The 24983-nt window shown below is 33.8% G+C and overlaps 1 protein-coding gene across 12 annotated transcripts in view; it reads left to right on the top strand.

Moving 5' to 3' along the window:
* Positions 1-24983, top strand: part of AGFG1 (ArfGAP with FG repeats 1) — a 69830-nt gene that overhangs the window by 39842 nt on the left and 5005 nt on the right. For 3 of the 12 annotated variants that reach the window (XM_057551310.1, XM_057551311.1, XM_057551315.1), the window contains 10 exons: positions 2571-2686; positions 6365-6527; positions 7569-7722; positions 13185-13304; positions 13964-14035; positions 15371-15580; positions 16676-16856; positions 19304-19383; positions 19597-19689; positions 24395-24442. In XM_057551310.1, coding sequence (XP_057407293.1) covers positions 2571-2686; positions 6365-6527; positions 7569-7722; positions 13185-13304; positions 13964-14035; positions 15371-15580; positions 16676-16856; positions 19304-19383; positions 19597-19689; positions 24395-24442 — 1237 coding nt within the window. The remainder of the gene's footprint in view (positions 1-2570; positions 2687-6364; positions 6528-7568; positions 7723-13184; positions 13305-13963; positions 14036-15370; positions 15581-16675; positions 16857-19303; positions 19384-19596; positions 19690-24394; positions 24443-24983) is intronic. The other 9 variants (XM_057551312.1, XM_057551316.1, XM_057551319.1 and 6 more) reach the window with 7 other exon arrangements.

The following is a 24983-nucleotide window of genomic DNA, read 5'->3' on the forward strand; positions in this document are numbered from 1 at the left end:
CACACACACACACACACACACACACACACACACACCACATCTTCTTGATCCATTCCTCTGTTGATGGACATTTAGGTTGCTTCCATATCTTAGCTATTGTAAATAGTGCTGCAGTGAACATTGGGGTGCATGTATCCTTTTGGATCATGTGGTTTTTTAAAAGTAGCTAAATATTTATTGGAGAAGCTGGCCCTCTACAGGGTTTACATAGTATTTCTAGCATAAGTTGCATTACCATTCCTGGGTATCTGAACTTCTTGGGCTTTGCCACTGAAATGTTTTTATAATGAGATTGTGCCTTCACCTAGGCCTCACTTGTGTCAGTTGTACTGCCTTAATGACTTTGTAGTATCTGTACTGAGCCTGGAGTAGGAAGGAACCACAAGAAATGCTGTTTTGAAACATGCTTGGGGTACATAATAAGAGAGGAAAAGGGTGAATCCTTTTTTCCTATCTTTATTTCTCTTACCCACTTCAGTGAGGAGGTAAGCTTGAGAAGGGTGCTACCTTTCTGTCTCTGATTTCTCAAATCTTTGTCAGGCTTTTGAAGTTAGATACTGCCTTCTTTTCACAGTGTTACAACTGGTTATTCTTTAAAGTAATATAATTTTGGAAACTTGTGGATGTGTTTTTATAGCATTACTGAGGAATAATTATAATAAATTGTGTATATATAAAGTGTACAATTTGAGTTTTGACATATGTTAAACCGTCATTACAGTAACAAGATAACATACATTTTCATCATCCCCAAGAGTTTTTTGTGCCCCTTTGTAATGCTTCTCCTGATCTGCTTTCCATCACCATAGATAAGTTTACATTTTCTAAGATTTTAAATGAATGGAATTACATAGTATGTACTTTGTAGAGGGTGGTTCTGAGGTCTCTCAATCAGCATAATTGTCTTGAGGTTTATGCACGTAGTTTCTTGTGTCAATAATTTGTTCATTTTTATTGCTGGATAGTATCTTACTTGGATATTCCACAATTAATCCATTTACCTGTTGATAGACATTTGGGTTGTTTTCCGTTTGGAGTTACTAGCAGTAAAGCTGCTGTGAACATTTGTGTACAAATCTGAGTATGGACATGTGCCTTTATATTTCTTGAGTAAATACTTAAAAGTAGGATGGCTGGGTCATATCGTAGGTATATGTTTAACTTTTAAGAAACTACCAACTGTCTTCCAAACTGGTTGTACCATTTTTACATTCTTGAGAGTTCTAGTTGTTCCACATTCTCACCAACATATGATATGGTCAGTCTTTTTTTCTTTTCCTGGCTAGAAACGTTATTATTTCAGAAATAACCATCCAATGTAACTTGAGGTGGTTAGAATAGTTATTTCTGGATGACTGTAATAAATATTTGTCAAAACACCAAGTATCTCAATAATCATACATTTATTTCATTCATAAGAACTTCTAAAAGTTCTTATGTATCAAAAAAACTTACAAATGGCACAAGAGAGTTAATGGTCTATAGAGGAGAGAAGGAAAATTATTCTAGGGGAAATTCTAATGAAGCATTTTCTCCATGGCATTTTTGATTAACATAGTTCATGAAAAAATCCTTGCTTTGCCTTCCTTTAGTCTTTTTGTTTTTGGCCATTTTAGTGGTATGTATGGGTGTCTGTGTAGTGGGGTCTCAGTGTTTTTTAAATTTGCATTTTCTACATGACTAATGATATTGGGATGCTTATTTGCCATTTGTATATCTTCTTTGGTGAAGTGGCCAACTTTTCTGCCCACTCTTTGAAAAAAATACTGATTTGGGGTCTGTTTTATCACTGAGTTTTAAGAATTCAAGGTTTTATACATTTTGTAACTACCTTTTTTCAGTTGGTGGCTTGCCTTTTCATTTAATTTTTTTGAAGAGCAGCAGTTTTAAGTTTTGATGAAGCCCACCTTATAAATTTTTTCTTTACAGTTCTCTTTATGCTTTGTGTCTTATTTGAGTTCTGCATCATTTCATTTCTTTGATTTTACTGAAAACTTAAATCTCAGATTCTCATTTTTTAGCCATTAGGGAAAAAAAGCATAGGAGGTAATTATAAAGCTAGAGTTGTATCTGCGTTGTATTTGTGTTATGTTATATTTTAATAGCAAATTACGTATGATTCTAGTACTTTTTATTTGTTCTTTTTGGTTGATTTTTAAACTTGTCAAGGATTCAGGAAATTGCCACTCACTGGTCTAATTCCTGTTTTACGGGGTGAAGGAACTGAGGTTCATAAAGGTTGCATGACTTTGCTAATTGTTTACAGTGTATGATTATTTTAAGACCAAGCAATCTGAGGTCCTCTTAAATGCCATCTCACTGTTTGTTCCCCTGTGAGGAGCAGCTCTTTGTGATGCTGTTGGTAAGATTTTACTGCTGTAACATTAACATCAATTCAGTTCCTTCATTTGTTGCTTTTTCATTGCTCATTGTGATAAATATCCTCATTGAAAGCAACATTATTAAAATTAAGTTGGTTATCTTTCTGAGAGAATCTTAATTATCTCTTAAAATTTCATTAAGTTAAGATGTCGAATTTAACACTTTTGTTTTTTTAATTCTTTCCAAAGGTCTGTAAACAGATTTGGCTAGGATTATTTGATGATAGATCTTCAGCAATTCCAGACTTCAGGGATCCACAAAAAGTGAAAGAGTTCCTACAAGAAAAATATGAAAAGAAAAGATGGTGAGTGAATAGTTTGTATTTAGAGCAAAGCTGCCCCAAATCGCATTAATTATGGGTAAGATTAGTATAACAGGAAGGAAGGAAGGAAGGAAATAGGTAGGTAGGTAGATAGGGAATAAGGAAATAGGTAGATACTCATTATACTTTGGCTTTTTATTGAATTTGGTTTCCACAGACCTTTACTTCTGCTTTATCTTAACTCATCTGTGCCTAGCAATAGCCTGTTTCTTATCACCAGGCCTCCTACCCTTTTTTGGGAAGTTAGGGATTCTTCCTTCTAAACCTTCTCTATCCCTGTTAGCTTCTCTAGACATTTTAGTCTTATAAAGTCTCCTTTCTTAAAATCTTCCTTCATTTAGCAAGTGTTTATTTAGTATCTTTTATATACTAGGCACTATGCTAAAGCACTCATGAAGCAATCTATTCATTCACTTAATTGCATGTTGTAGTAATTCTTTGCTCAAAATATCACTCACTGCCCAACCAAGAAGTCATTTTATTACCTGTTTAAGAAGGAAGATTTTATACCTTTTTATACCTTTTTAACTAAATCTGTCAGATGTTAATTTTTTTTTTTTTTTAATTTTTATTTATTTATTTATTTATTTATTTATGGCTGTGTTGGATCTTCGTTTCTGTGAGAGGGCTTTCTCTAGCTGCGGCAAGTGGGGGCCACTCTTCATTGCGGTGCGCGGGCCTCTTATTATCGCAGCCTCTCTTGTTGCGGAGCACAGACTCCAGATGCGCAGGCTCAGTAATTGTGGCTCACGGGCCTAGTCGCTCCGTGGCATGTGGGATCTTCCCAGACCAGGGCTCGAACCCGTGTCCCCTGCATTGGCAGGCAGATTCTCAACCACTGCGCCACCAGGGAAGCCCAGATGTTAATTTTTAAAAAGGAATTAAAACAGGTATATATTGGCTAGTAAGCCTTTTAAAGCAGAGCGGGGGCATATTTGTAGAACTAGTAGTGTTCAGTTACTTTGAGCTCTTCATTTTTACCTGTATGAGTACAATTTAAGTCAGTTTCCTAAGACTCATTAATGATGAATTCTTGGTTGTTTCTTTATCAATATTCAGTAGTGTATATTTTCCTTCTTGGGATGTTAAGAAGATGAGAGAGTCACAAATAGAAGGAATAGGTAATGAGGAAGTACATGGCCTCTTGTTTCCCCGAGGAGCTGTATTTGAACCCAGAGAATATCTTCAAGAGCTTGTTTTGGTTGAGGGAATACTTGCCGTGGTTATGAGTGAGGTATCTCTACCTTCATTAGGTGAGCATAGTAGAAAGAAGTGGCGCTGATTTGTATGTTCTGTGAACTTTGTATTCTTGCTGTTCCCTAGAGGAGACTAACTTTTGCCAGGGCTCTATATTCAGCATTACTAGAAACATTAAGTATGAATGTAGAAGAAAACATATCAGTAAGATCTTAGTTCAGGAAAGAAGAAACTTAGCAGATGCGGTGATAGTCGAGACGTGGTGCCGTAAATGACCCTCTTACGACGAAGTGCATAATTATCCTTTTATCATTTTAGTTCTTAATTTCCCAGACCCTTTCCTGTGGTTAAGACCTTTCTGCTTGGTAGCCTTGGTCTAAGTTTTGATTTTCCCAACAGTTTTACTTTTACCAGCTCAGAGTTAGTTTGAATAGGACTTAGCTGGGATTTCAGGTAGTTTAGCTTCAACTAGTAAGAGAAAAGTGTGTGTGAATAAGGTTTATAGAATTAAAACCAGGAACCCCCCCCCACATGAATAATAATAACAACAAAATAAAAATAATAATAAAAATTATTCATTCAAACAGTAAGCAAATAATTGTAAACCTCCAATAATTGTAAACCTCCAATAATTATAATTTGTGTTATCTTTTCTGTCCTGAGAAACAGGATAGTTAATAAGAGTAATACAAATACAAACTTCAGTTGGTGGGTAGGCGAGAGGGAGTGACCAACATTCAGCGAGGCTGGGACCTGTGCATTTTAAACTCACGCTCCTGCATACCTGCATACCTGTGACATGTAACTAGAGTGGTGCAGTGGGTTTTTAACAGGACATAAGCACTGTCCAAATGCAGTCTCCCTAAAAACCCTGACTATGGGCAACTACACTTAAAACATTGAGCCTGTTGCCATCATCTAAAGGGATTTTGAAATTGTTCTTTTAACCAGTTTTCAGACTCAGTTCCTATGCTATACATGCTTAGCTGTTTTACTTTTAGTTAAGCAAGACTTTGAGCCAAAGACTATTATCTGATTTTATCCTTTAATAAGACTTGGCTATACTCAGAAATGGGCATTATCACTGATAGACCAAAAATTATGGGAAAGTGTGACTTACTGTTTTCTCCCATATACTGGAAAAAACAAAGCAGTTTTACTGTTCGTGATTATTATATAATTTGATAATAGCCAACACTTGTGTAGCTAACACCTGTACCAGAAAACGGTTCTAAGTGCCATAAATGTTAACTTGTTTATACCTCATAGCAACCATATGTCAGTGTTTTAGAAGAAAATTTGGATGCACAGAGAGTTGAAGTAGTTTGCCCTGCGTTTCATAGCTATCGAGTGATGGAGCTGGGATTTGAACTCAGATTCTAGAACAGAGTAGAAAAGCTCTGTTTTTCTACTTCTCCCACCTGTGTGATATGGGGAAGGGGAGGGTAGGTAGAACAAAACCCAGAAATACAGAGAGCAAAAACTCTCACATAATCCCAGCTCTGGAGATTAGTGTTGCCAATATTTGGGCATTATATTCTTACTACCTCTCTTTCCTTCCTTTACTCCCTTGATCCCATGAATTCTTACATGACTGAGATCAAATGTGAAAGACCTGTAAAGTCTTACGGACATCTTTCCATGTCAAGACAGAGTAGCTATGTATTAATTCTATTATATAGATGGTAGTATAATCCTTTTAAGCATTTTTCTCCTGGTGGATTTTGGTTTATTGTCCAATTTTTTGAAATTTTAAAGAGTGCTGTGATAACCTACGTATACATTTATTTGTGTACACTTAGTCAGTTATTTCCTAAGGATAAGTTACTGGAAATGGTACTTCTGGGGCACAGAGTATACCTATTTATGTATTTTAATAGAGAGTGACACAGTTTGTAAAGTTTATACTCAGATCAAATGCGACTGTCATTTTAATTTACATTTTTATTCGGTTACAAGTATTTTCATTTCTTTGTCTCCCTTGGTGAATTGCTTCTGTCCATTTAAAAATTGGGTTGTTAATCTTACAGATTTGTAATAGACCTTTATATTTTGGGCTACTAACTGTAATATAATAAATGTTTCTCCTTCCTTCTGCTCTGTTTTCAAACGTTATTTATGAGCTTATGGTACTTTGGTTTTTAACAATTAGAGTTATTAACTATCGTCATGATTAACTACGAGTCCTCTCTTTTTTTAAAAAAGCAGTTATTTAATATATTGTATTTATTGGAAAAACTGTAAGTAAATAATCGAAACAAGTTTTGTGTTTAGTCTTTATTACCCTTTCTCTGAATATTTTAATTAAGTGTAGTCTTAAGCTATCAATTCTAAGATGGTTTTGAAATAAGATTAATATCAAAACAGTCTTGTACAAAATTAGAACTAAGCTTATCATTTTGAGCTTAGTGTTCCCTACATCTTCCTTAGTTAACTGCCTGTTCAACTTTGCGTATGTTTTAGGTATGTCCCACCAGAACAAGCCAAAGTGGTGGCATCAGTTCATGCATCTATTTCAGGGTCCTCTGCCAGTAGCACAAGCAGCACACCTGAGGTCAAACCACTGAAATCTCTTTTAGGAGATTCAGCACCAGCACTGCATTTAAATAAGGGCACACCTAGTCAGGTGAGTAGTTTTTAAGTCTTTGCAGAGGCTTCTATTTAAGGAGGATTGAGTACCATGAATTTGGAAATTCATTAAGACAGTTGCATAACCTTGTATACCAGTAGCATTATGTCCTAATGGTTTATAATACATTAAAAGGTACTTGGTTAAGTGGTTAGAATGTGTCTATGTTTGTTCTTTTTGCTATTGCGAATGCTATTGCGAATACGAGTTTGTAAAGCTGTACAGGAACATTGTTACAGCTATCTATCAACATATATGTATCATATGTATCATATAACATACAGTGGTAAAACATGAATCTGTGGTGACCATCAGAGTTAGAACAGTATGGCCTCTGTGATATTCTTTTACAGGAAAGGATTTCTCAAGCATAGAATTTTTTCTCCATCCTGATTGTGAAGCGTGTTTATCGTTGAAACGCAGGTGGCTTTGCATTACATAGCTTATTCTAAAATACTGAAGTCTTTTCAGCAGTTGGTGTCTAGAGTTTATGCTTCTGTATGTACTTCATGATAGCCAGGGAGCTGTGACAGATCTGTTACTGTGTGGCGTTACAATGTCTGTCACACACAAGAATGATTCTGAGGCATGGTACTATTTGAATTAAATTCCACCTTTTTTAATAATGCGTATACTAGGGCATCTAGATAAGTTGCTCCACTTTCATCAAAGGTTTGAGTAGAAAATGAAGAGAAGGGTAAAGTCAGTATATTGTAACTCTTCCCATGGATAAAAGATTTGTTCTGTGAAAGCCTTATCATCATACTGTCTTAGCAGTAAGTCTGTCTCGTGTCATGAGGTGTAACAACTGTTGTAATTGTATTTCATTGCTTTTGACTCTGTACTTAACATTGAAAGATAATATGGGAATAGATGTTGAAAATTTGTGCTTTTCAAAAATCAAAGAACTCAAAACTCTACAAATGGAAGATTATGTAATCTTTAAACTGTGTTTTAAGCTTGGTGAATTGGAAATAGTGTTATAAAAATTCAGCAGATCTGACTGGAAGCTCTTTATAGCTAATATGTGGTTTATAGTCCCCTGTTGTAGGTCGCTCTCAAGGGCAGCAGCAGGAAAAGAAGCAGTTTGACCTTTTAAGTGATCTTGGCTCAGACATCTTTGCTGCTCCAGCACCTCAGTCAACAGCTACAGCCAATTTTGCAAACTTTGCACATTTCAACAGTCATGCAGGTAAGTTTTTTCCCAGCAGCTTTTGCCAGAGTGAGTGAATAATCATCACATTAAATGTTGTACACTAATTTAAGAATTGATTTGGTCATTTTGAAGCAGTTTTATTTGATAATTTGAAACTTTGCTTTATGTTTTTTGCGTGTATATATTTCACTGGTTTATAAGCATAACAGAAGCCAGTGCTTACTGAATTGATTTCCTATTTGTATTTTGGGATTTATTTTACCTTCTTTTATTCACCTATGAAATTGTGATGCTATCCCACTTTTTTTTTTCCTTTCAATTTCATGTCGTGGCTTATAGTTGGATAATAATGGTACAAAGTATGTCATGTATATATGCATCCAGAAATGTGCCTTTTGAGATAGTTTGGAAAATTATAGAAAACCTGCTCTTCAGCCACATTTCTTTCTATCAAGCATTGAAGGAATTTTTTGTTTTAAATACCAGTGGAAACATTTTGTAAGAATATGCTACAGAAGGAAGTTGTTGTGCAACTTATGTATGTTTGTGTGTGTGTGTGTTTGCTTTTTCAGAAGGGATTCTAGGATGAGAATTTCTTTCAGGAGAGATTATACTGAGAAGGGTAAAAATCGGGAGGCTCACGCTGTTAGGGCTGTGGTAGGTTTCCATCTGCTTTACATTAGCTGAGCCCAGAAGTCCAGAAGGAGACTGAGGAGACTCTTTTCCCTTCATACTGTAGGTGGGAAGCCAGTTCCCTCTCTGAGCAGACAGGAGCTCTAGCTCTGTTTCCCCTCTTGCTTTTTGAATGGTGGCCAAAAGAGTTGGTGGAAGACTCAGTGAATAGAGAGTGAACCTTCTGTAATTTATGAGTATTCTGCATTTATCTCAGTTTTAGGTTTATGGAAATGTAATTTGAAATGATGGAAAAGTAACTGCCAAACTCTTGTAAATTTTCAGCTTATTTCATGACTTATTTCATGTTTCCCTTGTGTGTGTGTGTGTATGTGTGTTTTTGTTTTGTGTTTTTGTCTCTAAACGCAATTTGTGAATATTTGCAAGTCAGGGAATTGATGTTACACTTTTCTGTGTAATCATATTAGCCAAAAATAGACAAGACAGTGCAGCTCCACAGGCTAATTTGTACCGTGATTACCCTCATACTTTCAATAACTCCCTTAAAATGCTTTTTGAAAATAATTGTCATTATTTGATTGTAGAAAATGTTAAAAGAGAGAAATGTATGATTTTATCAGATTGATAGAAGGTAGTATATCTTAACTATTTTGTCTCTTTTCCACACGTGGCAGAAATGGTAGGACAGATGTGTCTGTGAGGAAGTAGTTGAATAACCATGTAGATTAGGTCAGGTTGCCTGAGAGTAATAGTATTTTAGCCTGAAGTTCTTTTGTACTTACAGATGACTACTTACATCACTCTTTTCTTACTTCATTTGATTGATCCCAGGAGCATAAAATATATATATGGATATTGCAAGAACAAGCTAATAAAATTACCCATTTATTTTCCTTCTAGTATAGTTGATACCATCTTTCACATTTTACCTTAAGTAAGTTTTAAATTGGTGTCACGGTTCAATCTGAAATGTCTTTTTCCGGAGCCTTTGCAAGCACTCTGAATTTTTACTTTTCCATACATGGTTCATAGATACAAAGTCATTGATAGCTGAGTTTTTGCCCTGAAATTATCACTTTTAAAAAAAAAAAACACATTGGGTGAAAATTTTCTCCTGAGCACATTGATGTGACAAATGGAACTTTAAATAGCAAACAGTAATTATTCAGATACGCCAATCTGGCTGGCATTGTTTTAAAGGGAAAACTGTTCTTTTGCAGTTTCAAATGGGTTAAAAGCCAGAAGTCTTGACCCTTCTTTATTTGAACATTCTGGCTGAGTTGGTGTGTGTGTGGATATGTGTCAGTGGTGGGGTCAGTATTACGTTCAGGAAAAGTCATCTTCTACAGAAATAGGCATGCAGTTAGAAACATAATTTACTACAGCATGTAATAGTTATTTTGCCTGGTAATAAACGTATCACAAAACCTGTGAACTGTAAACTGTAATTGATTTTGGCCACACCTTATATGAGGGATGTCAAACTCAATTGCCTTGCCACCCAGTTAACACAAATGAATAATATAATGCAGTGCCCCTTTCAAAGAGGGATGGTCTATAATCTCCTGTTGCCACATGAAAATACAGGCTCAGGATTACTAAATACACCGATTTTCTTTTAAGAGAAGTACGAAAACTTGTTATGTAATGTGAAATGCTCTCTTTTTAAATGTTAGGAATTAATGAAAATAAACTATCATATAGGTGAAACAAAGTCTGTTGGTTAGCTGAATTTGATGAGGGTTGCCTGTTTCCATCCTCTGGTCTCTACATTTTTTTTTTTTCCTTTCTCATGAGTATCTGTTGCTCAACGAAGAGTAAAGACAACTCTTGGCAAGATTCAGGCTCATGAACTTGGTGCCTTAAATTCTAAATTCTGAGTTGACTCCTTTGTACTTTTTGAATAAGACTATGTAAAAAGCATCTTTATTATTTTGTCACATTCTTTTTAGTTTGGATTTCTTTGTGTAGAGATTGATTGAGGTTCCAGATAGTAATTTTTGTTTATTGAATTTATTAGTGTTTAATTTCCAAAGTTGTGTTTATCAAACTTTCATTCCACAACACTTTAAAAATTTAGAAAGTTACTATAATCAGTTGTTGAAGACAGTAAATTCAGTGTCTACAAATAAAAACGGATAGTAGCATTACAAAGCCCTATCTTGCTGTAGTGAGTAGGTACTTGAGGAGTGTGTGTGCTGCTCTGGTTGGAAAACACTGGGAAAATATAAATGTGACGAAATAGGCTGGCCCAACAAAATGGATTGCATTGAACTGATTTTTTTCCCCGATGATGTTTGAAACATGTTAAATGCAAAATTTTCCCATATGATGTTCTAAATATAAGTTAAATGTAGAGTATGTTATTATTATAGGCTACATATATGTTCGAGGTTATAAGCCACAAACTAGCTTAGGGATCCAGTTCTTGTTTCTGCAAGGGACAGATGTTTCATTTGTTGTTCTCAACTGTACAGCTAAGTGTTCAAAAAACTTGGAAACTTGAGTTTTGGAATATAATCCACTCTAAATTTGAGAATTTCCTATATCATGTTCTCTATTCATTTGGTTTATAGTTGTATATATTATCTATTTATTATCTATTTTGGCCTTAAACTCATTTTGTCTTTTAGTAGAATTTTCTTCTCTTTGGCTTAGTATTTCAAAGCTCTTAAGAAATTTATTTCTGTTGTTTCATAAGTTGTAGAATCATAGTGTTTGTTGGTTTGCTAGTAGAGACCGTCTAGCAAATCTTCTCATTTTGTTAGTGAGAATATTGGTAGAGCCCGAACAATTGAGGGACTCGTCCAACGGTTTACAGTTACTTATGTTAGGATGGAGTTCCCTGATTCTTATCTTAGATTCCCTTTTCACTAAACTGTACTTGCTTACTGGTGTTCTCAGCAATGCTAAATGGTAACTGTATTTAAGCTTATATTTAAACTGGTATAGATATTCCTTTCAAAATATTTTTTAGGAAATTAATTTTTTAAATTTATTATTTACCTATTAGTATTTCTTCCATTATATTTCTTTTGGGGAAAGTAAAATTTCAGCCTGTAAAGAAGTTGAATTTTATCATATTAAGTAAAAACAGACAAAATATTGTAGGGAGTCCAGAATACAGAATTTATATTGTTAAGCAGTAAGCAGCCTTTTAATTTAGGTTCTTCTGTATGGTGCTTAAGGGCCAGGTCAGATGTGTTTCAAAAAAGTCTTCAAGAACGCAGTGTGAGCAATGACATGTGGGGATAGCACTCCACTCGTCAGAAGTGGTGGGTTCGAAGACACTAGAAGGGAAGTGGCACAGGTGTGTAGGAAAAGGGGGTTACTCTAGGTACATTGCCCCCAGCCACCCCCATCTTATCCATTTAGATAGATAAAACAGCAATTACATGAAATACTGTTAAGTTTTCCTGATTTTCTTCCTAGAATAATGTTTTACTTTGTTAATGGAAAATTTTTTTGCTTAGTGACTTCTTTTGGTTTGTTTACAAGTAGAGTACATATTCATTGAAAAAGCTTGGCGAACTCAGGCAAACAAAGAAGGAAATGATACCTACATGAAATCTCACTACTTCGATTTAACTAAAATGCAGATTTTCTATGCACATGATGCCATGTTTAATGAAATTAGCAGATGAAAATGTATCTGGAATTTATTAATCTGTTTATCTTATTTACTTTGCTGTAAGTATTTTTGTATAGGGCTAAATATTCTTTTACATGAATTTTTTAAATGGCTGCATTATATTCCATTGTATGATGTTCCATAATATATTTAAGTGATCTCTTGTTGGCCATTTGAGTTTCTAAGTTTTTCATTATTATAAAAAACACATTGTTTAGCTGTTAGATTCAGCCATGCTCATTTGCAATATTATCTCTTTACAAAAACCACCTAGAAGTAGAATTGCCTGCAGAGGGTTTAAGTGGCTCACTCACTTTGTTGGTGACATATAACCTTTCTCCATCTTTTGGACATGCTTTTCGTTCTTACCACTTAGCATTCCCTTTCCTGCATACCAACCACTTCTTATTCTTATCTTATCCTCTATAAAAATCTTACCCAGCATCTGTTTTGGCCTTAAAAAAAGTCTTTTGAGTTATTTCGTTTTACTTACATATTTTAACTTTAGGGAAGCCTAGAATTTTGCTCTTAGGTTGGTGACCAGTTGGGAAATACCAGTTGGTCTTTTTCACTGGGTATGAGGTGCATTTATGCTATGATTTTTACGTTTCTATCGTTTCTTAAGTTTTACTATGTTTTTTTAAAATGGCAGGCTCCTAGTAAAATATGAGTATCTTCAATTTATTTGGTGATCATGTCCTTCTTTTTATACACTCGAGTTTTCTTTTTTTAAATATGCTGTGGTGTGACATAGTTATAAACTTAAAAAGCAACCAAAAGATTTAATGTAATTAAGCCATCTTTGTGTCATTATTTTAGATTCACATAACTGATGAATCACTTATCACTATTTTAAATCTGAATTTTCCAAATGTATCCTGTATCCTGCATCTCTATCTGCTTTACTGTAACTAAATATTTAGTGCTCTTAATTCAGAGTTTCCTTTAATAGAGGCACTTTACAGTACTATTCCTGAGGTCACTCAAAGGCTATTGTGTACAAATTTATCATTGTACAAAGCGTTTTTGGAAATTCCTGGATACCCTTTAATAAATTGCTTGAAGTTGGGTGAAATAAACACTGGTAGAATTTAAAATCTGATTTCTAAATGAATTTTCTTTAAAGTAAGTTGTGAGACATAGAAACTTTCATAAAATTCTTAAATTCATTTATCATATTTTTCATTTATAATTTTCATATTCATTAACATATATTGTTCCTTACCATTTACAGCTCAGAATTCTGCAAATGCAGATTTTGCAAACTTTGATGCATTTGGACAGTCTAGTGGTTCGAGTAATTTTGGAGGTTTCCCCACAGCAAGCCACTCTTCTTTTCAGCCCCAATCTACAGGTAGAGCTCTCCAGCATTATGCTTAAATGTTTACTTCAAAAAATAAAAAACTCTCTAGAGGTAGTTTTGGAAATTTACTCTAAACTTAAATTCTGCGATTATCTGGTTCTAAAATAGTTCTGTCTTACAAAGCTCTGGGGAAACCTGAAATCTTTATATTTTTCTTTGTTCGTTTTTCTGAACGCTAGTATTTTGTCTAATTCACATCTATTCTCCTTTTCCTGCACATGAATCTTCCTTAAATTTCTTAGGCACAGAGGTATTAAAGTACTAAAAGTTTTTTAGGTTCACAAAACACATTACGATTTAGGCTCTGAATAAAGGAAGCTAGTTGATTGCTTCCATAGAACTAAAAACGTTAAGTAATTTTCAGGGCGACAGCCTTCAGAAAATAAATATTATTAGTTGAGTAGATTATTTAACAATCACTTCAATAAACTTTAAATAGTTTTCTGTGCAGGAATTGGTCTTTAAACATTGAATACTCTCCCATAAACTGTATTGTTTTCAGAAACTCATTGAACCTTTGTTTAGATCTTTTGGCTGATTATTTTTCATTCAACTTTTAACTCTGTATTGTCTTAAAGCCTTTTCTTTCAATTTTCTTTTTTTTTTTTTTCCTTTAAATTTCATCATTTACATAATATCTGGCTGTCCAGCATTTAGAATGCTTTCATCTAGCTGCAGTTTTGGTGAATTTACTTCAGCTTTTCCTCTCCAGGCTTCCAACAGTAAGTTCTGTTGTCAAGTAGGCATCTTTTACTAATTTGTATGTTTTGTGCTATATTTTATAGGTTTTTCAATTATAGAATGTTAATCATCTTTTAACGATAATCCTTCAGAAATTCTCACTTTTACTCTCTCCACTATTGCTAAACTCAGAGAACACAGTAGTATACCATAGCAGAGTTAGTTGATTTAATAATTCAGTTTTTATTAATTTGAAATAAATTTCTTCATACAGATTTTGAAAGCTCAGTATGTACTTTGTTCATCAGCTCCTTGTAACAGATCACAGTCTTTTAAATACAAACATTACTTAGTTTTAATCGAAAACAACTAGAGTTTAATTCCTGAAAGAAATATATTTGTTTTAGAATGCATAAAAAACTGATTGATGGAAAGTGTTTGTGGTTTTTTAAAAAATAGGGTGTAACCTTTCTGTTTCTGAAATACCTATAAGTGTGCTTTGCTCTCACTTTAATATATAAATATCTATATCTATACCTACTATCTTGATTGCTGAGACTAATGTTTAGGCATAAAGAACCAACATCAAAAGTGTAGCACCAAAAGTGTAGAATGAATATATACTGGTCTTAGTATTTTAGTAGTACCTTAGGGAGTACTCTAGAATACAGAACAGTCTTTAAAATCTTAGCAGGATAAAGTTGATGTAATATTTATATTATTTATATATTATGTGCTATAATTTTTTCCTTGAACTATATATTAGGGCATAATTTTACTGAAGACATTGTGGTGTTGTGTGTACATTAAATTATTACGTGGCATTGAGTAATAGCTCTTCAAGTAAAAATAAGTCTAAAGCTCAAAAACCACCTTTTAAGAAATTTGGATCAAAATAGTACATTGTAAACATTTTAAATCTCTACCCTGGGATTTGTTTCAACCAGGTCTCCATTGTAACTACAAAAACTTATGTAGTGTAAGATATTTTGCATCTTGCCTACAGAGTTTGTTTAGGGAGAATTGGTAAAAAGTCATAGTATACATAGCTGAATGTTCTATGAAGTAACTGAGTTTCAAATTAGGTAGCATGGAGACACTCTCCTGTGAATTATTTTCTTCATTCCAGGGTAGAAAATTACACACAGAAACTTGTTGCCCTATATGTTGCCAGGGCCTTTGAAAATCTAGTTTTGTAAATTATGAAAAGTCACGTGTAGATAATTAAAGTTGAATGCCACTTGCCAGTTTTTAATTTTAGGAATTTAGGATTGCTTCTAGAACACTTAATTTAGGAAGAAATGATCATATAATCTTTATCAAAGGATATTGGAAAAAGTCTAGCAATTTCAAGTTTTCTGTCTATTCTGTTACAGGTGGAAGTGCTGGATCAGTAAATGCTAATTTTGCTCATTTTGATAACTTCCCCAAATCCTCCAGTGCTGATTTTGGAACGTTCAATACTTCCCAGAGTCATCAGACAGCATCAGCTGTTAGTAAAGTTTCAGCGAACAAAGCTGGTCTACAGACTACAGACAAATATGCGGCACTTGCTAATTTAGACAATATCTTCAGTGCCGGGCAAGGTATCAAGCTTTAAACAAACGAATACAAATTTGTATATTAAACAGTCCTCTAAATTTGGTTGTATTTATTAAAATCTGAGGATGTGCTTTCCTTAGTTATATAGCCGTTTAGTTTACGCTAAATGTTCATGACTATTTGGCATATTTTGGATCTGAAATAACTACACAATGGAAGGCCTAGAAACTAATTTGTAAACGTCTAGATTTAAAAGAAAATAATTGACAAAAATTTAATTTTGTCATAGAAAGCTTGCTTTATTGTTCTAAGGCCATAAAGGGCCAAGAAATCCTATTAATAGAGACGACTAGAGGATTATTTGGTAGTTTCCACGATATATTTGTTTTGAACTATGTTCTATTAATATTTTAGTATTTATTAAAAAAACCAAGATATTTACAGTGTGTTTTTATACCTAGTTTTGGTCTTAAGGCTAGTTTTTTTGCCTCTCAAAGTGCGTAGCGTAGTGGGGGAACAGCAGGGGGTCTCCTTTCAGACTGGGTCCTGCATCCTGATCTCTGAGCCTGATTTCTCATCCACCCTCCGAAACGAGGGCAGTAGTAATAGCATTGAACTTAAAAAGTTGTATTATATGTGTTACTGCATGCGAGGCATTTAGAACAGTGCCTGGCACGTTGTTAAGTGCTCTGTGAATGTTTCCTCTTACTACTATCTCTAATTTTTTCATGAACAACCCTGGGAAAATGATATTATTAATAGACTGTTCACATAGTTCAAGCATTTTATGAGTGTATATGTTCACTTGAATGAGATGTCCCCATGTTGCAGATTTAATGTAGCACTTTGAGAATTTCTTCTTTATGTGTAATCTAGACATGTTATTGGTACTGGATCTTAGTTTTTGTTACAGAAACAGTATTTTGTCTTTATCAGAGTGGTATGTATAGCACTAATCTTGTCCAATATTTTCTGGATTATTTATTGGATAAGACTCTAGAATCATGTCCATTTATTTGCTAAGCTCCAGATCGGTTTTAAATTTACATGTGTTTCATGGCAAATGTGGTTGTAAGTTGAAAGTGTAAGTGAAGCATAAGTTAAAATTTTTGATGTAATATGTTTTTGTTTGTTCACAGGTGGTGATCAGGGTAGTGGGTTTGGGACCACAGGTAAAGCTCCTGTTGGTTCTGTGGTTTCAGTTCCCAGTCAGTCAAGTGCATCTTCAGACAAGTATGCAGCCCTGGCAGAACTGGACAGCGTTTTCAGCTCCGCGGCCACCTCCAGTAACGCATATTCTTCCACAAGTAATGCTAGCAGGTAGCTTGTCTTAGTCTGTGTTCCTGCTTTGTGTTTTATCTTTTAAACTTTTTTTCAACTCTGAATAATAATGCTGTTAAGTAATGATCATTTGGGGCTTAAAGATTCCTGAATATTTTTGTAAGTTTGAGGAAACTGTTTAAATTTTCTAATTAAAATATAATCCTTGAGTAAGTGCCATAGTTTTATTTTTTTATTTAATCGAAGGCTTTGTTACTTTTTTCCCTTGAACACTAAAGTGTAATTCAGAGTATGTGCACATCTTGAAATGGGTAGTCATATACACACTTAATTGTACTCAGCAGAGAATCCATCTACAAAATTATTTGCTTTTAATGTACAGTTCTCAGTCATGAAGATTAAACACTGAAAGTAGCATGTTATAGCCTTAGTTGTAAATAAGCAGTTTTAGAAATGTTTGCACCAGAACCCAAGACCAATTCTACATCTCTTTTGTCATACTGGTATTTATAAATAGACATATCTGTTACTGTGTTCAGATAGATCTGGTGTAAGAAATTCTTGGCAGCAGAAAGTCTACTGCATTTTAACAGTGTTCAGTCTTTAAAAACTCTTCTAGTTTTGACTTCTTCATCTTTGGGTCAAGGAAGCAGACCTAGAAGTACAGGTGACTTACCTGTACAGTGTCTTACCCATCTCTTAGTTTTCCATTCCTACAGATTGTCTCTTCTTTTTTTGTTATCTGAGTAGCTTTTTATTTCCCTTTAGCACCTTTTCCAGAGAGAAATGGTAGGATTGTAACATTAACTAGTTTGGCTCACTCTCCAGTAACAAATTTTCTGTATGGCAGATGGGAAAAATTGAATCCAAAGAATAAAATTTAGAGTATTTATATATTTTTTGCTTTATTAATGTTGTCTACATTACACATATATAATAGTGGACTATAGCAAGGTGGTCGTAAAGTCTGGAAGCATAGACAGGTATATGTAATGAAATGGTTTATTGGTATTACATTATAATCATAAGTGGTCCCCAGAGTGTAACCCATGGAATGTTTGAAGTACCTGAGACCCATTCAAAAGGTCTGTGAGGTTAAAACCTAATTTCATAATAATTCTGAGGGGTTATTTGTGTTTTCAGTAATTGACATTTGTATTGATGGTGCAAAAACTATGACAGGTAAAACTTGCTGGTGCCTTAGCATTGATTTACAGCTTTGGCACCAAGCCGTACAGTCATCTAATAGTCATTATATTCCTTACCACCACACATTCAGTTTTACTTAGGAATATTTTTGATGCAGTTTTTATTATGAATATGCTTTATGAAGCAGTAAAGGAATTTAAGTCTTGACCCTTAAATATGTCTTCTTAATTTTCTGTGTGTTGAAGTAAGGTATGCATCAGGTAGTTCTGCTATATACTGAAATATAAAGCTGTCTTGAGTAAAAAATCAGTTTGTGTGGTTGTTTGAGTTGTGGAATGAACCAGCCACTTGTTTTATGGAACACCATTTTTCCTTGAAAGTATGATTGATAGACAAACCATGGTTATTCAGATTTGGATATTTGGTAGACATTTTCTCAAAAATGAAATTTTAAGTCTGTCACTTTAAGGAAAATAACTACTTAAAATACATACTCTCAAGCAAATAGTAGAGTTTTGGAAAATTTAGGGGCCACCGTGGGCTTAAAATTAAGCTTCCCATTACTTTTCTGATGAGATGGATGGTGATATTAATGATTGTAATTTTTTATTTTGCATAGGGATATATGTTGACATTTTGAAGGTTGGCATCAAGTATTTTCCAAATGATATAAAGTTAGTAAAAGATTCATTTAAAGTGTAAGATAGACTAGTGGATGTTACTTTACATAGAAGTCCATTGATATGGTTTCAACTTCCACATTGCAACTAACCTTTAGGAAACGATCCCTGGTGTTTTTTGTATGATGTCAAGGAAAATATCCACAGTTATCTGGAAAAGGTGTTAAAATTCTCCTGTTTTGTTCAACTATGTTACCATGTGAGGCCAGTTTTTCTTCATATGCATCAACCTAAACAACATATCACAACAGATTGATCTTATATTAAGCCAGCCATTAAAGAGATTTGTAAAAGTATCAAACAGTGTTACTCTTCTCATTAGGTTCCTTTTGTTTTAGAAAATATATTTACTTATAAAAATGCTACTTAGGTTAGCATGTAATGGCTTTATTGTTATTTTTAAATGAATAAAATTATTTAAATTTGTTTTAATTGATGTACAATATATATTGGTAAATATAGCAACTTAAACTTCTTTGGGGTTCTCAGTAATTTTTTAGAATGTGAATGAGTTCTGAGACTTAAAGTTTGAGAACTGATGTGATACATGATATGTTCAATATTATTTGTTTCCATATTTTATGGCAACCTTGTAGATAGATTACCGTTGCTTTTTTTCCCCCTTAAAACATGAACTCTTTCAATACTTGTTTTCAGTAATGTTTTTGGAACAGTGCCAGTGGGTGCTTCTGCACAGACACAGCCTGCTTCTTCAAGTGTGCCTGCTCCATTTGGAGGTACGTGTTTCTGGTGTGTATATACTGGTTTTTATAAAGAACCCTAATACATATTGTATCGCATTTTCTTAGGGATACCAGAAGACAATCAAAGCACCAGTTTATTATCAGAAAGCTCTAGTTTTCTATCTTCATAAATATATGAACAAATACTTTAAATAATTGAATACAAATGCATTAGGATTTTATAGTGTATTTTATAATTTTTTAAAGCTACACCTTCCACAAATCCATTTGTTGCTGCTGCTGGTCCTTCTGTGGCATCTTCTACAAATCCATTTCAGACCAATGCCAGAGGAGCAACAGGTAAGAAATAAATATAAATTATAGAACAGTAAGCTTTGGAAAAGGTATATATTGCAAAGACATCATGTGAAGAACATCAGAAAATAAGGTTCCTTTCTTACTGAAGTGACTGTAAAGTGGATTAGTTTTGTCCGTAAAGACATATAGTACCTGAAAGTTTATAGAATCCTTGAATTTAATATTTGAAAATGGACCGGAGAAGTTATCTAGCACCCACCAGTCAAAGCTTTCGTTTTTCAGGTGCGGAAGCCCTAGCATGGAGATGAGAGTTAAAGCCTTAAAGCCCACAGCCAATATATGACAGAGATGGTACTTGAACATTGTAATTCTGGCTTATTTGTTGGTCTGGTTTCACAATTATTGGTTATAACTCAATCTTAATAGAAAAAATGTGTAAGTTTTTTTGCTTTTTTCCTTTTCATGGGATTGCAAGGAATGGATGGGCATTATTACATGAGATCTTAATAATGAGGTCTTTTTCTAGTACATATTTCTTTTAGGTGTTCACATTTTTTTAGGTTGTGGGAAACTGGTTTAATTTGTGGTATAACATTTGAATATTGTCTCTTCTGATAATTTTTTTAAAATCCTCTTTATCGCTCCCCCCTTTTTACTTTTTGGTTCACAGTGTAAGCCAGCTACATATTTCTTGTATTATACCTCTCTGATTTTTGTCTTATTACCCTGAACACCAGAGTTATTTGCCAGTACCTTGGAATATTAGCAAGTGCATGTGGTATGGCCCAATACCCATTAAACTGAATTTGTCAGTTTTGTTTTTAGATTTAGATAATTTTAGAACTAAAGCCTTGAACTTCAGTTATAGCCTTTGTTGATGTGGTATTTTGAGAGATTAAGGTGTTTGTAACATCACAATAAATTTGCACCATTAAGAATTGGTAATTACTAGCATATCTTTTTGTGCTTGGCAAGGTTGAGAATATGTGATATTGGGAGTTTGAACCATAACTTTCCTTTTCATATAAATGTATTCAGTCATAATCTGTTGATATCTCACATAATAGATGTTTAATAACTATTTGAATTTTGCACATAATTTGATTTTTTAAAATGGTTTATTTTAATTCAAATATACATAATCAGCGATTGTTTCAAATTTCTGTTGTGTTTTGGACAAAATATTTATACATCACTTGTGATATATGTAATATTTCTGTTTCTAAGCATATTATTTTGACTTCGTGGAATGAATTTATAAAATGTCTCATGACACAGGGTTTTCTACATTTTCTCATTTAGTCCTCTTAACTCTCATCTAATAAATGTTTTAATCACTCTTTGACAGCTGAGGTAACTGAGGCTCAGAAAAGTTAAGTGCGTATGTTTTGGGTACAGCCAGATTTGTGTTCAAATCCTGATTTAGATTTACTTGCTAGGTAATCCTAAAAATGCTTTCTGTATATTATTTTTTTAATGAATGGAGGAAAAGTGATAGGAAGATATATTATCTGCAAGATACTGTTGAGATGTTTATAGCTATTATAACCCCATTTGACAACTGAAGGATGGAAACTCAAGTTATACCTTGACCAAGGTTATGTTGATGTAACTCCTCAGAACCTTATTGTTGTCCTTTTCTGTAAGATGTGAACACTATTCTCTGGCAGGGATATTTTGAGAATTAGGTGATGTAAATCACCATGCATGGTCTTTGCATTATTGTGTATACTTGGTAAATCATTCCTATTATTTTCCTTTCATGACTGTACCTCCAGACTGGTTCTGTTATTAGAGCTAAGGGCCCCCCCCCACCCTAATTATTTGGAGTATGAAAGTCCTTTAAAGTTAAGGTTCTACATGGGATGTGAAATAATATAAAGTATGTTCAGATGATATAAAGTAATTTTAATATTAGCCTAAGCAAAATTTATTGAAAGGTAAATCTACTGTGTCCACAAATTTTTATTTCAAGGTAAAAGATTTTTTCCCCTTATAAACCATTTTGATTTATCACATTGATCATCTTTACTAGGTTATTATTGAATTGACTAAGTCAAAGTAAATGTTAACTATATAACATGTTTCTGTTGAAGCTGAAATATAAACAACACTTTGACAAATACACTGTGCTTAGGTATTTCCAGTGTTTTTATACCATCAAAATTAATATTAGTTCTTTAGGAAATATTTTGTGTTGTTCTCAAATATATTAGTATTGTTAAATTCCATTTGAGGTAGCTTTTGAAAGAGGGTATTGATAATAGTTCAATGTGAACTATTTAAAAAGTTTTACTGATGCATTTCATTCTTAAAATGCACATTTTAATAATAACTTTTTTCCTGCATTTACAAAGCTTTTGGGCTTTCTTTTACCATGTTATATAGAAACCTTCAGTAAACTAGCCATTGTGGCCTAAGACCTTTTTTATTTTAGGATTCTATAATATTTAGCATTCTTTTTCCAGAGCACTTGAGCCCTTAAATCTAATTAATAAAGTTAATATAATTTTCAGTTATTAGGAAATTCTCTTGTAACTCTTAAATCTCTCCTTTGTCCCTGAATGAGTACCTTTATTTTCTAACATTCATTTAATGAAAAAATGATTTTAAAAGATTCCCCCCACCCCCCCCAAGGAGATAAACTTGTAGAAATGTAGAGCTGAAAGAATCATGGTAGCATTTAGCCAGGTGTCTTTGTTTTATTACTTAGGTGGAAACCAGTTTGATGGATTTGCCTTAAGGGTCCACAATTAATCAATGACTAATCTAGTATTAGTACCCAGAGTGCTTCTCAACCAGCACTGTTTCCACTGGTTCTGCTCATTCCACTCATAGGAAAGTAAATGAAACGTATATCCACACAAAAACCTGTATACAGATGCTCACAGCAGCATCATTCCTAATAGCCAAAAAGTGGAAGCAACCCAGGTGTCCATCCACTGATGGATGGATAAACCAAAGGTGGTATAGCCGTACAGTGGAATTTGTTTGATAATAAAAAGTAACGACGTGTACTGATACATGGTACAACATAGATGAACCTAGAAAACATTAGGCTAAATAAAGGAAGTTAGTCACAGAGTGACATATAATGTATGATTCCATTTATAATCTGTCCAGAATGGGCAAATCTATAGAAAGTAGGTGGGGCAAAATGGAGAGCTGATAGGTATGGAATTTCTTTTAGTGAGGGGGGTATGAAATGTTCTAAAATTAGATTGTGATGATGGTTGTACACCTGGTGAATATGTTAAAAAAAAACACTGAATTCTACCCTTTAAGTGGACAAATTGTATGATATGTGAATTATATATCAAAAAGCTTGTTAAAACAAGTCTAAAATATTTTTATAGCAGCCCAGGACTAGGCATCATTGTTGCAGATTGAGGTACAGAAATTAATACTGGTTAACAATCACTGTTGACTAAAAGTCAGTTTTTGCCAAAGCCTATTTTGTAGAACATGTGTCCTGAGATGGTGTTATCAGTGCTTCGTGGAAAGGGATTCTATGCCCAAATATATATGGGAAATGCTGAGTTAAACAAAATTTAACCAGTATTATTAATGCAGGATTTCTCAGAGCTTATAAAGTGCTCTAGGAAAGGAGATAAAGTGACCAAACTTGTTTCAGAACCCTTCCCCCTCAATCAACCTTTTGTTGAATTTAGAACACACTGTAAACATCTTTTTAAGTTAGCAAGAGAAAATAACACTCCTTGGATATTTACTCTGTAGCACTTTTAATCACAGCTGCTTTGTAAAGTAGATATGTATTATACTATCCCTGTCCCTCCACCCCGTTTGCAAATGAGGAAACTGAGGCTTAAAGAAGTTGTGGTATCCTGTAATTAGAATACTACAGAACCAAGACAGAAGAACCACTCTAATCTCTCAATCGCTTTGTTTCCCCAAATTTAGTTGGTGTTAAGTATGTTAATTTAAAATGCATGGCCATATATTTTAGAAACAACCCCACTCCAGATGGTTAAAACAGCGGTTCTGGTACTTAACAACCTAAATTTGTTTTCTGTTAATTACATTTGTTTATATGTAACCTGTCTGACCTCAGTCATGCCAGGTAAGATCTGCACAAGATGTATCTTTCTTTTCTCTCTCTTTTTAGCCATCATATTTTAAACTGAAAGTGCTGCTCGCCTTTCTAATGAACTACATTGAATAATTTTCCCTACGTAATATTTAATTAGTTCACTTGAGTTATCGTTAGGCTTTTCTAGTTAATGTATGGAGTCATAAATAAAACAATCAAACATTATTCAAGTGCTTTCTCCAAGATTTGAGTTTTTATTTTATTTTATTTTTTTAGATTTGACTTTTTAGATGCTAAAGGTAGATGCTAGATCATTTTAGATGATCCTATGAATAGCATTTTTGGGTGTAAGTGGTGAGGCCTAGAAAGTCTTTTTATGGATATTATTGTATCTTCACATGAAAAAAATGTTATTTGTCTAAAAGATGGATTTCGTAAATGTTTCTTCATTTGATATTTGTTTTTCTGGTATTATTCTAATCTCCCCTTTATTTCAAACAGTGTAAATACCACTGTCATGAATATAGTTGAAATAAAAAGACTGTTGGATGTGTCTTTATTATGTATTCTGATGCTACCTACTTTGTAACAGTATATTCTAATTTTAGAACATTTTAATGAAACAAATTTACTTTTATTTTGCCAGTAGTTATTCATAAGTTAATTGACATTGGTCTCTTTATGGCTTTCCATAAGGCCTTTCTGGAGCAATGCATTCTCAAGTGTTTCCTCACGCTCATTTTGGTAGGTGGCCACAACTAATATCTAGATTTGTGTGGCAATTTGTCTACCTGCTTGTGGAAGCTTCTGCTGGTGTTCTGGATCCCTGCATGTGGAATTAAGTTTTTTCCATGTTTTAAAATGGAGTGGTCATGGATGTGTGGCATTGGGAATACATTATATTTAAAGTTACATGAAAATTTTCTGTGGCGTTTTAATACTGAAAAGCATATTGCTTACCTCCATGGTCACATTAGAATGTTAATAGCTTTCTCAATTATTTTTCTTAAGTTTGAATTCATAGTACTTTGAGTGACACACCTTTTCGGTGTACCAAACCATTTTACCACATTATTCCATGGAGTTTGGTTTTGCTTAACTGTATCCAACTTTTGCTTTATACTGCTTTCTTAAAAGTGATTTGTCAAAGTTATGTCAGTGCATTGTTGTCTGTTCTGAAACCCTCCTGTTTCCCTTGCAGTGTGCTTATTATTCTTTAATTCACTTGCTTCCCAGTGGCTTAGTTCCCCTTTTTTCTTACCAGTAATAAAAAGTAATATTTAGA

Source organism: Balaenoptera acutorostrata, chromosome 8 (assembly GCF_949987535.1).
Source record: "Balaenoptera acutorostrata chromosome 8, mBalAcu1.1, whole genome shotgun sequence".
NCBI classification, from domain to species: Eukaryota; Metazoa; Chordata; class Mammalia; order Artiodactyla; family Balaenopteridae; genus Balaenoptera; species Balaenoptera acutorostrata.